This window comes from Myotis yumanensis, unplaced genomic scaffold (genome assembly GCF_028538775.1).
Source record: "Myotis yumanensis isolate MYYU_CA2020_CCGP unplaced genomic scaffold, mMyoYum1.0.hap1 SCAF_2, whole genome shotgun sequence".
Lineage (NCBI taxonomy): Eukaryota > Metazoa > Chordata > Mammalia > Chiroptera > Vespertilionidae > Myotis > Myotis yumanensis.
Genome location: NW_027223753.1, coordinates 29,916,431 through 29,934,213, shown reverse-complemented (window position 1 = coordinate 29,934,213; position 17,783 = coordinate 29,916,431). Strand labels below are relative to the sequence as shown.

Sequence of the window (17,783 nt, the reverse complement as noted above, 5' to 3'; positions counted from 1 at the left end):
CCGGCCGCCGCTGGCTGCCGGCCCCACCACCCCTCCCCCGGCAGCCGCAGGCCGCCTCTGCAGCTGGCCGCGCGGCCGGCCCGCGCCCGCCGCCGCGCGCTGATTGGCTGCCCGGGGCCGGCGGCGGCGCTCAGTGGCCCGCAGATTCGCTGGGTCAGGGCTGCAGAGGCGCCTGGCGCACCGGCGGGAGCGGAGCCGGGCGCGCGATCGCCTGCCGGCCCGAGCGAGCGTCGGGAGCCCAGGGGTCCGCGCCGCGCCGCGCCGGCGCCGCCGTGCTGGCCGCCATGTGCTCCCAGCTCTGGTTCCTGACGGACCGGCGCATCTGCGACGACTACCCGCAGGTGCAGATCCTGCACGCTCTCCAGCAGCGCTGCTCGGAGCGGGACGTGCGCTTCCGGGCGGTGTTCATGGACCAGATCGCCGTCACCGTCATCGGCGGCCACCTCGGTGAGTGCGGCGGGCCCCGGGAGAGCGGGGAGGCGCGCAGGGGTCCCGAGAGCCGGCCAGTGGGCGCGCGCCCCGGGCCTCCCCCAGGCAAGTCTCCTTCGGGCCCCCGAAACCGGCCGCTGTCCCCAGCTAGACCTCTTGGGGTTGGAGCTAGCTCCTAACCTTGAGAGCTTCTTTTCACCACCACCATCGGCCCTGAGGCCAAGATTTGAGGGCGGGAGTTAATTTACTACTTAGGGTACTTTGTTTTAGGAGGAACTCGAATTTACCTGAAGCCGTTTGGAGGAGAATCAAGCTGCCAATCCCAAATCTGCAAATTCTGCTTGCATCAGTATCCTGTCAGTTTAGATTTATAGAAACCCACGTTAAATTTACAAAATTGCCATTAACATGAGTGTTTTAAAAGTTTTCCAAGAGTGTGTCAGCGTCAATAACGCACTACATAGAATATCATTCCCAAAGTAGGAACCTACATATGGGGAGAAATCTGAGAAAGATTGGAGTCACCTCTTGAATGTAAAGTGGGAGAGTAGATCGTTGATGGGTTGTCTTTAAATTCATCCTCTACCCTCAAAAAAAATGTTGGATCTGATTCCAGAAAAGCCAAGATGCCAGGTACAGACCATTCTGGTCTCACTGGTTTCTCCACTGCTGTGTCCAAGAGATTTCTCCGGTAAGATATGGTTATTGTCTGTGGCCCTGACCTCAAAAGGTTAATAATGTTTTTAGGTATTTTTAATTATTCTTAATGCCAGCACTCTGACTTAGGAATCTATGGGTTAGGAACTTTCACCCTGGGTGCAACCACTTCAGGGGGGTGTAGGACTCAAAGAGATTTGGGCCCTATTTGAGGGTGCTTCTTGGGATATCTTTCATATGATTTCAACCATCCTTGCTTAAATAAGCTCATAAGTTGTTACTTCTCTTTGGTGGGGGAAAGGGATTCCAAATTCTGAACTGGCTACTTACAAATGATATTTCGAATATGACCTGTTTCTTAGTGGAATGTATCTGTTCTAGATGTTTCATCCAAAACTATATCTAAATCCTTGATAAGTAGTATCAGATTGTATAGCCTATTGGAGAAATATACTACAAACATTAGATGTCTCACATTTAGTCTAAAACAGTGTCTGTCAACCATAAAGAGTACCGTCTCTCTCTCTCCTTGACTTGCTAAAGCTCCCAGTTAATGTAGAACTAAATTACAGGGAATCTGCAGACCTGGGTTCTTATTATAGTTTTGCTGCTAACAAGTATCCTGGCTTTGCCTTGACCAAGTCATTTTATGTCTTTGAATCCCAGGTTTCTAGTTTATAAAATTAAGGGCTAAGATTCCCCCAGCTCTAAAATTCTGTGTCAGTACCATACTTACATGGGATAATCTGTTATTTTTACTGATCTAGACCCAGGGTTGCTTTGCTTGCTCTTCATTTTATTTATTTACAACTTGTAATGATGTCTTTTTTAGATACAGTAACCAGAATTCCACATGTTCCTGTTATAGACCCATCACACATGCTGTGAAAGAGTGGGGAAATGTTCTCTGTTTTTTATCTAAACCCCCATTTTAAAGAATCAGCCCTAGAAAAAGAGAAAATTAAATCCTAGAGCTGCAGAAAGCATTTAAACCCTTTTGTTTACTAAACACAATTTTACTGAAGTCATGTGTCTCTCAATCAATTAATGAACCAGGAGTTATTACTTTTTAAAGTACAACACAATCTATACGGTTATTTGCCTGGTCAATGGAAAAATTGAAAACAGCTATTTTTGATGTTTTTGGTGTGTGTGTGTTTTGTTTTTTTTTTTTTTGCTAGTTCAGATAGCCACACACATATCACAAACACAGAAAGCAAACTTCCTAGATCATTGTCTCTGCCATCTAAAGCATCAAAAGGTTTATTTGTTGGGTGGATTAATTAAAGCACAAGAAAGTGAGTTCCCTGAGAAGAGAGAGCTCATTTGTTTTGTTCTCGCCATCCTCTGTAATAGCGACGAGAATAGTGCTTCGTACGTAATACGCACTCCAACATTTTGAATAACTAAAGATTATGGGCTCTATTTCCCCGTTTCTTCTGTATTCAAACTATAGAAAACTCTTGGCAATTTGATAAGCCAAAATATCCCTCTGGGGAAAAAAAAACCACCTCTAGAATGTACTGGCTCTGAAATATAGAAACAGATAGTCATAGTGATATGGATGCTGTTGCCCATTTGAGAATTATAGAATGTGGGAGCTGGTAAGGACTTTGAGATCAACCCTTCAGTATCACCTCCTTCAGTTTACAAATGAAGAACCTGCTGCTCAAAGAGATGACATGAGTTGCTCAGTGTCATCTGGCTAGTTAGCAAACCCACGGTTAAAAACTTGATGTCCTCATCCCAAGTCCCGTGATGTGGGATAAGTATGCTTTGGGACATCTGCAACCTATAGTTCTTTTCTCAGTAGATGTGGACGTGAACCAAATTGAATTACATTGAGGCTGGGTAGTGACTTTACAAAGTAATTTTATAGTTTAGGAAGTTAAGGTGCCATCTTTACAAAGTCTTCATACCTTCATCCTCTCCATTCCTTCTTGAGAACATTTCCCCAAGGTGAAAGAGTGGATGAAGGAGTCAGTGCCTCAGGCAGTTGCTTAAATCCTCTCCTGAGCTTCCATCGGTGGAGGCTCAAATCCAGAGAAAGAATTTCAGGTTGTATCTGGAAATAGGATTCAGACAAGAGATGAAAAGTTTTGGATTTAAAGACTATAGTTATTTTTAAGCTAATACAAGTAAACTGCAAATGCTATGCAAATGCAAGGTTTTGTGATTATTTTTAACCCAGTGATCTCCACTCCCCAGCACAGATTTGGGTGGGGAGACTGCAGGAAAAAGTGGAATGACCTTCAGGTGACTGAAGCAGTCCCATAGAAAACACCTGCCCTTCACCTTTCTGCTGGATATAGCATCATGAGAATCACATCCATCTTCATTTCCTTCTTAGAAACCTCAGGTTCTTCATTCATTCATTCAACTAGTATTTATTAATTATTCTCATCCCTGGGAATGAGATGGTGGTGAATTTGGCACCAAAATGCGCATAGTAATAGCCAAAGCAAAATATACGTAGTGTTTAGTGTGTGCCAGGCACAGCTGTAGGTCCTTTTTACACATTAACTCTTATAAACATCAAAAAGGGTATCCAGGTTGGCAGTAAGGACTGATACTCAGTAATTCTGGTCTCAACAGAACCAGAATTTCTGTTTCCTCTCGTCCATTCCACACCTGTACCCCCCCCCCCCGCCCCGCCCCCATCAGCCTACACTGACTTCATCCCACCCCTTGCACTGAAATTTGCTGTGCCTGAGATGCCCATCTAGTCCAGGTCCCTCCCACATGGTAAACTTCTATTCTTCCTTCATATCCAGCTCAAGTCACTCATCTCTATAAAGCCTTTCTTGAACTTCCTACCCTGCCCCAAGCAGTTTCTCTCTTCCATCTGCTGCCAAATAACATTGTACATACCTTTTAAAATAGCATTCATCATATTTTATTATAACATCTATTTACAAAGTTTATGTTCTCTTTCCCACTAAATGGTTGGGGATTCCTCATATGTATGCTCTATAATGGTCCACAGTAGGCCTTCAGTTAATGTTTGTGGATGACTGAGTGAGGTGCCTTTTAAAGGCTGATTTAAAGTATATGAGACTTTTACTGTAATTAGCTTTTGTGTTTGGGAGATCATGAGTGGATGTGTAAATTTTTGTAAGTGTTTTTATGATGAGCCATTATATGAGGACAGAGTCATTAGTGCAAATTAAGGTCTTTGACCACCCACAGGTTTTTACGATTAACTGTCCCCCAAAAAAACAAGTATAGCCACAAACTCAGGGACAGATACCAAGACAGAAAAAAATAAGCTTGACCTGAAATCAGGGTGTGTTATAATTTGTCTCTTAGGAGCAGAATGATTCAGCATTCCTTCCCTTACTCTCAGAGCTAAAACCTCGTGGCCATATGGCAATTTCTAGGTCAGGTTCTTTAAATTAAGGTGCTCTGAGATACTTTTACTTGGTTCCTTGTTTTAATCAGGTAAGTAAGATTTAAAAGGTTTGGGTCAAGGGGAATCCTAACTACAGTGGGGCCTTGACTTATTAATTCGTTCCGAGACCGAGCTCGTTAAGGAGCTCGTTAACTCAAATTACTCTATCAACTCAATGCAAAAAATCTGCTGGAGAGACAGCTGGTATCTCAAAAAACTCGTTAGTCTGGACACTCGTAAGTCAAGGCCCCACTGTAAATGTATATGAGGAAATGGCCTTACAGCAGCCTTCTAAAAGACAACAGAGGCCTCACGGAGAAACGATGGACTCACATTATTGTACAAGAAGACACCAGCAGTAAATGGTGCCATGCTAACCTTTGTGCACAGAAGTGAGCCTTAACCTCGGTCCTTGTTGAAGGCCTGTGCCTGACCCCCCGTAATCCGAATAAACTCATTTCCTTGAGATGTGTCACTTTATGAGGGTTTTATATTGTTTTAACAAAAGCCTATAACACATCTGAAATTCTGAATCTCTTTCTATGTGATCCTTCACTATTAAAAAGTAACTCAAGGACTCCACTATGAGGAAGTGTTAACCCTTTGCGGTCGTATTAAATTTGGACATGGGTGTCGTACTGGTTGGAATTAATTTCCATTGAAAGAGCAGTGATACATAACATGCAAGATTATGAAGGATAAACAAGATTTATTAATTCTTTTTTGGAACTACGTCACTACTAGTAGAATCACTACAAACGTTATCACTTTCTACATCAGAGTCAGTATTCAAGGTGCCAAAATAAAACTCTTCATCGTTACTTTCAGATTCGCAGTACACTTCTTTCGGTAACTTTCTTTTTGCCATTTTGGAGTATTATTTTGAAATATCTTAACAAGCGAGAATGCCTAATTACAGTTAAACGTAATTTGTAAAGCTTTATTTGAAATTCTGCGAAGTATCTCCGAAGCTTATCGATTTCTTCACTCTCAAAAGGCGACTGACTCGCTACGGTGTTTTGCATGGCGAGTGTGGAACGACCGCGTTTGTTTATATTGAGTTTCGATATCTCCGATTTGTCGGGGCAATGTTTTGGTTCGTGACAAGGTCGCTTAGACACTTAAGAGCTTTCAGAGAAATTATGAACTGATACATGAATGAATAGAGTTAAGATTCGTACAGCTCCTTGCTGTGGTGGCTGAGAGCAGACCTACGACCAGAACGGTAAAAAAGCTTTGGTGGCTGAGAGTAGACAAACGACCACAAAGGGTTAAATTTACGTTACTTTGCATTGAGGATCTAACAGGAATAACGGTTCTTTATTCCTGTAACTCTTTAATAGTTTAATATCTTTTTTGTGTCTTAATCTTCACAACAAAACTATTCATTTATTTATTTTATTAAACACATATTAACTGAGTGCTTACTCTGTGCCAGGCACTGTACTAGGAACTGGAGATATGGTGGAGAGTAAGAATAGACACAGTCTCCACCCTTATTATGATTTCATTCATTCATTTGGTCAACAAATACCTGTTGGCTGCCTACTCTGTGTAGGATATTGTTCTGGGCACCTGAACAAAAGAGGCAGAAATCCTTCCCTCTCAAGGAGATTACATTCTAGATGGGGAGATAGAATACAAACAAGTTAAGTAAAATATATAGTTTGTTGGTTAAAAGAGCTAAGGAGGGGAAAAGCGGGGAAGGGGATTGCAATTTTAGATGGTTGGCTGGGGTGGTCCTCACGCAAAAGATGATGTTCAAGTACAGAACTGAAGGAGGTGAGGAAGCAAGCCATTTTGATATCTGGGAGTAATTCAGGCAAGAGGGAATAGTGAGGAGACCAGTGTGGCTGAAGCCAAGCGAGCCAGGGGGCAGGCATTGAGGAGAGGAAGTTGGAGGGGTGGGAATGTAGAGGGAGCAGATATGTAGGCCTGTGGGTCATGGAAGGACTTTGACTTTTACTCTGGATGAGCTGGGAATCACTGAAGGGTTTTGAGCAGAGGAGTGACATGACCTGACCTATGTGCAGTGTCATTCTGGACATGGTGTTGAGAATAGACAGGTGGCAACAAGGGCAGAAGTAGAGACATCACTTGGGAAGTGTTTAGGTGAGAGACGATGATTGTTGAGCTAGAATGATTTCGGGGGAGGAGGTGAGAAGTGACTGGGTTTCGGATATAATTTGAAGGCTGAGTTATCAGGATTTGCCTACTGGATCAGATGTTGGGTATACAGGGCAGACTAGTCAAAGAGGACTCCAAAATGTTCAGGCTGAGGAGCTAGAAGAATAAAGTTTGCCATTTCCTCGTGTGGACAGGATATGAGAGGAGTAGGTTTGGGCAGATGGTGAGGAGCAGGATGCAGTCTGTGGTGCCCCTATATATTTTACTTAACTTGTTTGTATTCTGTCTCCCCCATCCAAGTGGCAATGGCAAGTAGGCAGTTTGTCATACTGATTGAGACTCAGGGGAAAGCCTTATACCTATCAAGCGAGTGGCTGCGGAGGTCCAAGGCCTGAGCTCTGGGGCTTTGCAATGTTTGTGATCAGGTTGAGAAGGAAGAACTAGCAGAGAGTCCTGAGTAAAGGCAATAAAGGAGCGCGTGTGGTATCCTGGAAGCCAAGTAGAGAAGGTGTTTCAAGAAGATGTGATCAGACCGTGTCAAATGCTGCTGGTAGACCAAGTGAAATGAGGAATGAGCACTGGCCATTGGATTTAGCATTAGTGACCCGGATACGAGCAGTTTTAGTGAAGTGGTGGAAACAGTGAATACATACATTGTCTTAGGAGTTTTGTTATAAAGAAAAGGTGGAAAATGGGTTGACAGATTGCTACGGACTAGAGTGTGGCCCCTTTCAAACTCATATATTGAAGCTCCAAACCCCAATGTGATGATATTTGGCGATGGGTCCTTTGGGAGGAAATTAGGTGTAGATGAGGCCATGAGGGTGTTTTCATAATGGGCTTAGTGCCCTTATAAGAAGAAACCAGAGAGCATGTCCTCTCCCTGCTATGTGAGGACACAGCAAGAAGGCAACTGCCTTCTCTGCAAACCAGGAAGAGGGCTCTCACCAGAACTCAACCCTGCTGATATCTGACTTCCAGTCTTCGGGGCTGTGAGAAGCCACCCAGTCTGTGGTACTTGGTTATAGCAGCTTGAAATGACTGAGACTTTGCTCAAAGGGGAGATGGGTTTGAGAGGCGTTTCTTAAAGACGGGAGAATAACAGCATGTTACATGCCGTGTGCGTAATCCAGTGGAGAGAGAAACTGGCAAGTAGGAGAGAGGTGAATTGCCAGACAAGTGCCTTAACTAGGCGAGAGGGATTGGGATCTGTTGTATGTTTCAAGGAGTTGGTCTAAGCTAGGAGCAAGGATATTTCAGCCATCAAAACAAGAGAGAAGGTAATCTATATGGCATAGGTACAGATGTGCAAGTAGATGTGATAGTGGGAGATTTTAGAGAAGTTCTTTTCTGATTGCCTTGGGTTTTCTCATCAAAATAGGAAGAGTGAGAATAAGAAGGAGGGAGGAAATAGTGAAGGTTTGAGGCAGGAAAAGAAATTGTGAACTAGTTGTGTAGGGTTGTGGGAGAGTGAATGGACTCGGGACTATAATGCTTATTGCACAGCAATAAGGATGCCCTTGAGACCCGTCAGCTGGTTTGGGTGTTTTTAATCCAGATTGGTTTCATTGTACAGGACGGCCCAGAGGAGGCAGAGAGTTGGAGCAGTCTAACCAGGGTTGTGATTTAGCCAAACAAGAAACAGGTACAAGGACTTGAGGGTTTAAGTTATAGTTCTTGTCTATGGAATTTAAACAGAGTAAAAGAGAAAGAGGGTAGGAAGGGGGTGAGGGACAGTGAAAAGATGAGGGATCCATGCATGGTAGTTCCTGATGGGGTCTAAGTGTGGCTGGAGTTGGGAGAAGCTGGAAAGATAGGAGACAGTGGCTGGGATTGGAATTATGACGAGTACATGAAGTCTAGACTATAGCTGAAAGGGGTGGCTGAGGTGGGGTAGTGAACAAGACTCTTAGAGAAAAGGAGGTCAAGAAACAGGCCTGGGCATTGGAAGAGTTCTCCATATGGACACTGAAATCACCCACATCTGTGAACATATGGGAGAATCAGTGAGTCAGGAGCTAAAGCTTCCAGGACAGAGGGGAGTAACTGGGGTCCTGAGCTAACTTGCACAAGTTGGATGCTGTGCAGTCTGATGAGAGTCAGGCAGGGTGTTTTAGGAGGAGAAGAGAATGTACTGGAAGCCAAGGAGCAAGGAGCACATCTGTCCTGCCTCTTGCCCCGGTAATCCCAGGTGTAAGAGAGAGAAAACAGCCACGACTTGGTGGAGCTGCTGGGTAAGCAGTGTTACTGAGGAGAGCTGGGGTTCGGTGGGACCCAGAAAAATAAGGCAAAGGGAACACACCCTGAAAAGTTTGAAGGTAAGGGATTTGCTGCCCATTGAGTCCCCACGGGCACAGTGGAGATAGGACGGAGTGGAAGGTGGGAGTAGAAAAGGCAAGTCAGAGCCAGGTGGAGCTTAGAGTTCAGGGAAATGACGTAGCCTTGGAGACTGGAGTCCTGGGTGACTGACGTGGAAGGGATGAAATTTGTCTCATGGTTGCAAGAAAGATCCAGATGGTGAGGTGGGGAAGGGATGAGGGAGGGACCTGAAAAGGGGAGGTTTCCAAGCTCTGGGACCCTTCCATTTTGCAGAAGAGAAAACAGACCCAGAGATTTTTGTCTTGCCAAGCCATTAAATGGCAGCAAGGAATTACATCAAGCCTCTGACTTGGAGGCCACTCTGCCATAAATGTCTTTCATCTCATGTTGTCTCAACTTCTTGAAGTGCTTTAAAAATAGGTTAGCCCTGAGATATCAGATATCCCGAGCTCAGTGCTTGTAAGATGCCGTGCTGTTCCTATCGATTTGTTTCGGAGAGGTAGACATTATACATTTATTAGTTTTACACATTTCTTCTGAGCCCAGAGGCACCATGAGTCAACATCTCCCTTCTGAAACCTTCCTTGATTCTCCCTCAGAGGTGGTCATCTACCTGCTCCCTCCAGCGCTTCTCACATTGTGTTGTAAAAGGTCGCCTCCTCGCCCCACCCCTGCCCAAACCAGACTGATAATTTTTCTTAATACCTAGGTGCTCTGAGGAGGGCATGCATGGCATTAATCACAGCTGTGTGTTGTCTTTCTTAAATTCCAGGGAATAGGGTTTGTTTCATTCATACATCTCACCCCCCATTCCCAGCCCTTAAGATGGTGCCTGTTCCTTAGCTGTCAGTGGCCCCCCATTCGATAGGGCCCCACTTCTAGCCATCAGCACCTGAACCTGTCACAGGAGCGTGGCCATTTAGCCCACACAGGCATGGCAAGCCAGAAGGACCAGGGATTTAATACCATGCCCCTGGAGCAGCTCTCCACCAAAGACTGAGTTGGTGTATTAAAAATTATACCTCGCCAGCTCCCTTGCCCCTTGAGTGGGATAACTGACGTGTGTGTAGTGAGCCATTTCTTACTTTTGCGTGGCAGGAGTAAGCCCTGTGGCCAAGGTGGTCGCTCCGTTGATAACACACCCTTATTGCCTCATTCTCTTCTCTACTCACTAATAGTGTTTCCTGACATTAATCACCATCATAATAAACCTCATCCACTTAAGTCCTCCTTTCTGGGCGAGCTTCTGAGGAAACCCAAACTAACACTGGGCTTGGCCCAAAGTAGGTGCTAAGTAAATATTGGCTCAATGAGTGCGTGAAACAATAACTGTGTATTGAGTGAGTGGGTGGGTGAATGAATATTTGTGTGTAATTCTTTCTCCATAAGGGAGACTATATGCTCCCGGTAGACAGAGACCACCTGGCTCATCTTTGTGTGCCTGCTTCATAGTGTGTCTGACTCGTTCCAACAGTTCAGTAAAGGTTGCTTGGAATTAAATGACCTTAAAACAGCAGTTGGTAGAAGGAGAAAGTGGCCACATAATCACCAGGTTTTAATGAGGTGGAGGTGAGATTTCTTTGGGCATTGTAACAAAGAACTTTATTATTTTTTAAAAAATATATTTTATTGATTTTTTACAGAGAGGAAGGGAGAGAGATAGAGAGTTAGAAATGTTGATCAGCTGCCTCCTGCACACCCCCCACTGGGGATGTGCCCGCAACCCAGGTACATGCCCTTGACCAGAATCGAACCCCGGGACCTTTCAGTCCGCAGGCCCACGCTCTATCCACTGAGCCAAACCGGTTTCGGCTGTAACAAAGAACTTTAAAAGGGCAGGAGGAGTGGCAATGGCATCTACTTATTAAGAATAAAAATAACTTTTCCTTATGAGAAAATGCTGAGGGTAGAGTAGAAAAAAATGAGGGAGAACCTGGAGTGTGCTATGAGCCAGGTCATATTTCAGGTGACACATCTTCTCATAACACAACATAATGTGAAGCCCTTAATGGGTTATCCACTTACTTTATTTATATTATTGATTCCTTTCTGACAACTTTCAGAGCTTCACTACCAGCCACTGTTGTTACCTGATCCTGCTAACATAGTGGTTCTAAAAGCTGCCATAACTGAGGTCCCTGCTTGCCCTCATGCCCGGTGTCCTATTTTCTGTTATTTTTGCTGTTGGCTTTGTAGATGAGGGTTGTTGTTTTTTTCTGGCATACAAGGAACCAGTTTCCTTTTGAAGCTTTCTTTGTGAAGCTAAGGGTGTGTGTGCGTGCGCACATAAATTAGTGCTGTATGCGCATGGGTTGAGAGGGTAGGGACCCATTATGTATCAGTTCCACGTAAGGGCAAAGACTTTTACAATCAGATCTATTGCAGGGGTCCATATTCCAAGACATCTCTAATTTAAATGAGATAATATATGTGGAAGCTCTTAGCAAAGTACATAAAACACAACAGATGCTCAATAAAAATGCAAGCCAAATTCAGATCTGAATGACTGCACCTTTTATTTATCCCTGCTGCTGCTTCCCTCTGTTGATATGAATGATGAGAGTGGTTTTTAATTTTTAGAGCTCTATGTTCCAATAATGATTTGCTTATTTCTAAAGCTATTTCTCTGTATTATAAAGTGTATTTCTTTGCTGTAGTACATACAAATGCAGAAGTCTAGTTTTGTAGGGTGAACTTAATTTAACTCAATATATAAATTAGGAAATGGGCTCAATTCTTTGGGAAAAGTTACACATTTTTCTATCTTGTTTTTAATAATTAAAATAGAAAAAAAATAATTAAAATATTTCCAAATATAAACAATGGAGAGTTCAAAGGAAATCAGAATATAATTACCCTTGAAAGTAGATTATTTTTTTGAGAATTTATGTGGAGAAAATGTTATTGAGGCTAAATAGTACATGTCAAGCCCAACCTACGAGTCTGGGAGACCCCAAATATCCCAGAAGCAACTCAGCTCCCTTTTCCCTGCCCTGCTCCCTAGGCCAGGGTGATGCCCCAGAGCACTAGGGCACTGCAGCTCATGAAACCACTTGTGATTTGAGGGCATGAGCCTCTCCCTGTTGAGGGGTTTCCTTCCATTCACTGGCAGCCAAGCAGAGCCCTGCCCGCCCCCATGTCTTGCATCAGCTCTTCATTCCCTTGGCTTGAAGCCTGTAGATTACAGTGGATCCTGGGAAGGGTGACACATTGAGGACCATCCTGTATTAAGTTTATCTTTCCTAAGGAGAGAGATGAGTGAAGAGAGGGGGGGTGATTACGTAAGTGGTTGATGGTCTCAGAATTCACTGACAGATTTGCCAAGGCCAGATGTAAACCCATATTGTTCTTGGCCTTGTCTGTGTGGAACTGCTGCCCCCACTGAAGCCACAGTGAGTGGCAGCCTCTTGTCTACTACTTTTAGGCATGGTGATATAAACTAGGTTTAGACACCAGAGGGCAGGAATGAACAGGAGGCAAGTGGAGTGGCCCATAGCAAGAACACTGGAGCTGGGCCAACGGGCAGAGAAGTAACTGGTTGTGTGAGCACTTATCCCTAAACCTGCCATGTCCCTCTCTGCACAGAGCTGCACGGCCAGCACAGTCAGAGCCCTGACCTGTCTAACTGTTTGGTAGAGCCTTTTCAGCTACACTTTAACCCATTCCATTCTTCATTTATTAAAGGCTTCAGTTGGAATGAGCCAGGCCCAAAGATTTACCTTTGGAGAAGAGAGATGAAGTCCTGGTAAGACTTCCTAGGTCTATGTGAGCTGCTTGTTGAGGCTGAGCTGTCTCTGTCCACTTGTGGTTGATATTTCCAGAAATGACTGACGTCTTCTCTTCGCATTTGGAAGTGTAACTGTCCGTCTGTGGTCTCACGTTGGGATTGAAAAGCCAAGCATTTCTGCTGCTTCTCATTTCTCTAGGTCACTTTTCTGTTGCAAAGCCGTTTTGCTCATCAGGGGGTATGCATCTCCATCCATTGTCTTACCCTGCTTAGCAGAATGCCTGTGCAATGCTAATGCCAGCGCCTTACAGACTATGTATAGCATTGTCTAGTTTCAAAGCATTTTAAAATATTTTATCTCATTATGTAATGTCATCCTGGGCTGTTGCTTTCCCCCTGAGTGTATTTCCTCAGCATTTGCACCAACTTGAGTACTTTTCTTTCTTCTCCTGTCCATTTTGAGTCTGCTATACAGGGCTTGCTCCCCCCGCCCCTTTCATATTATTTCCTACAGGGCTATAAAGTGGCAAAGAAAAAGGCATATCTAAATGGTACTATTTTCCAATGGTAAAGTGAAGATAACCTAAATGCACTTTATAAGTCATCCGTGAGAATTATGTCCCGGTTCCTTGGGAATATACTATGAGTAGAAGTACTAAAAACAGTTTATCTTCATGATTATACCTACTCCCTTTTTCTAAATTGGCAAAATAGCTCCTAGAAATGGGGGGAACTGTGCAAGTTAGATCCATACTGTGTTTTTGTGTGCTTGCTTTGTTTTTATTTTGTTTTGCTTATTGTTTTTGTACTAATATTATTCATGCCCCAGTGGAGAAATAGGAATTGTATCAGCACCTTTTTTTTTTTTCTTGGACTTGTATGGTTGTATAGAACATCACTTTTGAAATAGAAGGTGCTTTAGGTTAAAGCTTGTAAGATGGTTCTGGAACTGTGTCTCAGAGTTTTTCTTAAGAGCATTCTGGAAACTCCTTTAAGGTTCACTAAGGCAGACCAAGTTGTTTCCTGAACTCAGTTTTCATTACTCTCACATCCCATTTCATGGCTCCATCATTCTATCCCCAGATGCTGGGTGCACCACAGATGCCTAGATTACTACTATGTCCTATGGTTTGTATCGTAGTAATACAAACCACAGGACATCGAGGTTGAAAGAGACCGAGCAGGTTGCTGTAAGCTTATCTGATCTTTGCATTCCCTCCGTGCCATTCTCAAGTGTCTAATGAGCCTCGGCCCATTCCATCCTAAGGCACTGGAAAAGTATCCCTTTTGTTGATCCCAAATCCTCCCTGTAGCTTCTGTACAATTCAGAATACATCAAGTGCCTATCATGTACCTGGCACTGTTCTAGGGGCTGGAGATACAGAAGTAAAGAGACATGGATAACTCATGGATAGCTCTATTGCTTGGGGTCATAGAAGACAAGCCAAATAGTTCTTATCCATGGACACCCTACAGACTGCATTCCTGTTCCTCTGAGTCCTCACTTGAAGCTAATATTCCCATCTATCCAGTGTAATATAGTTCAAATTCTTTTGCCATATGGGTCAACTGTCTTTGGATGACTTCTCGTTTGAATATTTTTGTTTGTTTTGTTAATACTCACCTGAGGATATTTTTCCATTGATTTTTAGAGAGAGTGGAAGAGAGAGGGAAAGACAGAGAGAAACATCATGTGAGAGAAACGCATCGATTGGTTGCTTCCTGCATAAGCCCTGACCAGGGCCCGCCCAGGCCGGGGAGGAGCCTGTAACCAAGGTATGTGCCCTTGACTGGAATCGAACCCAGGACCCTTTGGTGTGCAGGCCAATGCTCTATCCACTGAGCAAAACTGGCCAGGGCTGAATATTGAATTGATTTTTAGTAGATTGATTTTTTAGAGTTTTTTTTTGTTTTGTTATAAAGGTAATATGCACTTGGAGACATTTTAGAGAATATAGATAAGTTTAAATAGGAAATCACTTGTAATCCCTTTACCCACTGTTAAAGTGTTGCTATATTTTCTTTCAGCTTTTACTAACTTGTATTTATAATTTTGTTCCCTGTTTTCTTTACTTACCATTGGCATTTTTGCATTCATTATATTCATAAAAATTATTTAAATGCTTACATATTTCAGATAGACTTTTAATGGTTAAGTCATAAAAGAGTAGTAGGATCCCTTATGTGAGCTATCATGCTTCCTTTTCCTTAAGCCCCCAGTCTCCTAAGCCACTGTCTTCGAGGACTACTAGTACCATACGGAAGGAAGGTGCAGGGCTAAAATATCTCCTTGTGGATTCTCCTAATGTGGATTTTTCTTGGTATGCTGCCTCTTTTTTCTGTTCGTTCTTTTGTGCTTCCTCATAGTCATGCTCTGCCCATTTGTTTGGAGTATTGAGTTGACTGTAGCTTTCTTGTTACAACAGGATATTCAAGTGCCATTTCCAAGGTTATCTTCCTGCTGGGTTCAGTCTTGAGGAGTCTGTTGGAGCCAGTTCTGGTGGGACTAGACAACGGTAAGCACAGGGCTCACTTTTCTCCTTCAATTGCAGGCCTACAGCTGAACCAGAAGGCACTCACCACTTTCCCGGATGTGGTGCTTGTTCGGGTGTCCACACCCTCGCTGCAGTCGGACAGTGACATCACCGTCCTGCGACACCTGGAGAAGTTGGGCTGCCGCCTAGTCAATCGCTCGCAGAGTATTTTAAACTGCATCAACAAGTTCTGGACATTCCAAGAGCTGGCTGGACACGGGGTCCCCATGCCAGACACCTTCTCCTATGGTGAGTGTCCTTGAGATAAGGTTGCAGTTTATCTTTCCCAGTTGCATCTCTGTGTTTTCTCTCCCCAGTAGCCCTCGAGTGTTGGTTTTCAGTACAGAGCTGTTCATCTTAGATGATTCAACAACTTGAGTCTGTCATGGTCATTCCCTCTGTCTGAAATGCCTTTGCTTCTTTCTGTCTGTAATTCACTCATTAAATATGTATCTGGCACACACTATGTGCCAACCACCATACTAGCACTGGACTATAGGGGTAAGTACCAGTAAGAGTCCTGCCCTCAAGTCATTGCCAGGTCTTCAGGGGCAGAGACAGCAAGTAAACAAGCAAGTGCAGTGCAGTGTAGTGAGTGCCATGATAAGAGTTAGTGCAAGGTGGTGAGGGAATACGTAGGAGAATTCTTAGTGAGTTTAGAAGATATTGAGGAAGGTTTCCCAAAAGAAATAGTATCTAAACTAAGCTGAAGTTATCCAGGTAAAGTGTGGGAGCGGGGGGAGGGGGGGAGACATAGAAGGATTCTAAGCCGAGAGAAGAATATAGAAAGACCTATAGGCAAGAGAGAGCTTGACCAATTGGTGGTATTTTGAGTAGTTTGTAGGATGTCAGGGAGACTGAGTTGAGATATAAAGCTAGAAAGATAAGTAGCCATATACAGTATGTGAAGGAGATTGGATCTAACCTTGAGACTAACCAAAAGTTATTGGGCTTTAAGCAAGAAGGTGGCCTGATCAGAGTTCAGAAGATCACTTTGGCTACTCTAGGAAAAAGGAATTAGGCAAAGCAAAGTGGAGACAAGATATGTAGTAGCAGAGTTTTTAAACCATTCAAAAGAGCAATGATGGTCTAAACAAAAGTGGCCATAGTAAGAATGAAGATAAGTCAACAGATTCAGGAATTATGAAGGAGACAGAAATAATAGGACATGGTGGTTGGTTGGGTAAGAGGGGTATAGAGAGGAATCAAGAGTGACTGATTTCTGGTTTGGGCAACCAGATGTGATAGCAAACACTGAGACTAGAAACACAGGAGAGAAGACACTGATTGGTAGGTAGGAGGTGAGAGGTTGTGGGGAGAGCTGATTTCAGTTTGGGACATGTTCTGTTTGAGCTGTCTATAGTGTATGCAAGTAAAAATATTCAGTGGGCAGCAGAAAATGGATCTGGAGCTCCTGAGAGAGGTGTAGACTGGGGATGTGGAATTGGACGCCTTTATTATATTAAGTGAAGTCACAAGATTGGATGGGATTACTCAGGCGGACTTTGTAGAATGAAGAGAGCTGAACTGTACACCTAAAATGGTTAAAAAGATAACTTTTATTTTATGTATATTTTACCACAAAAAAAAAAACCCACACAAATGTAATAAAAGAAGGTTCAAGAGGGACTCCTTTAGGGAATGGGTAAAGGAAGAGGAACTTGTACAAGAGACTAAGCAGGAGAAGCTGGAAAGGTGAGACGAGAAAGAGAGATGACAGAAGCCAGTGGGAAGAGCAGACCAGGAAGGCTGGCATAATGAAAAGTGTTGATTGATTGGTCTGAAAGGACAAGTAAGGTAAGCACTGAGATGTGTGTTGGATTTAGCAACAGGGAGTTTAATGAATACAGCTTCAGTTTAATGATGGGGAGAGAAGCCAAATTGTCAAGGACGAGGAAATGAATGGGAAGTGAGGAAATGGAAACCCTCTCAAATAGCTTAATTGTAGGGATATGAAGTCGCAGGTAAGGAATGAGGCAGCGTCAAGGAACAGAGGTTTTATTTGTTTAGGATGGGAGAGAACTGAGCATGTTTAAAATGGTGATGGAATTAAGAACTGGGAGGTTGAAGATACAGTAGAGAGGAGACACTTCATTGTGCAAGATCCCTGAGAAGGTGAGAGGGAAAGGGGTCCAAAGCACAGGTGCAGCCCGGCTGGCATTGCTCAATGGTTGAGCATCAACCTATGAAACAGGAGGTCATGGTTCGATTCCCGGTCAGGGCACATGCCCAGGTTGCGGGCTCGATCCCCATTAGGGGTCATGCAGGAGGCAGCCAATCAATGATTCTCTCTCATCATTGATGTTTCTATCTATCTCTCCCTCTCCCTTCCTCTCTGAAATCAATAAAATTATAAAAAATCATAAAAAAGCACAGGTGCAGGGATGGCCTGAGAGAAGGATTTCTCTTTCACTGTGTTAGAAGGGAGGAAAGAGGATAGCTAGAGAGGAGTTGAATTTATCAGCAGGTGTCAGGAAGTTGGGAGTTACCTTCTTATAAAACATCCTCTTCTGAAGACATCCCTAATTATCTACAATGCCTCTTCATTTAAAACAATTATTAGCACTTTTGTGAACAAAACAGGTATTCGTATTCCAAT

At 43.6% G+C, this 17,783-nt stretch overlaps 1 protein-coding gene across 1 annotated transcript in view; it reads left to right on the top strand.

The window, feature by feature from the left end:
- The first annotated feature begins 284 nt into the window (after positions 1–284).
- RIMKLA (ribosomal modification protein rimK like family member A) overlaps positions 285–17,783 on the top strand; it is a 33,373-nt gene continuing 15,874 nt past the window's right edge. The window contains exons 1-2 of the mRNA XM_070404986.1: positions 285–447; positions 15,203–15,433. Coding sequence (XP_070261087.1) covers positions 285–447; positions 15,203–15,433 — 394 coding nt within the window. The remainder of the gene's footprint in view (positions 448–15,202; positions 15,434–17,783) is intronic.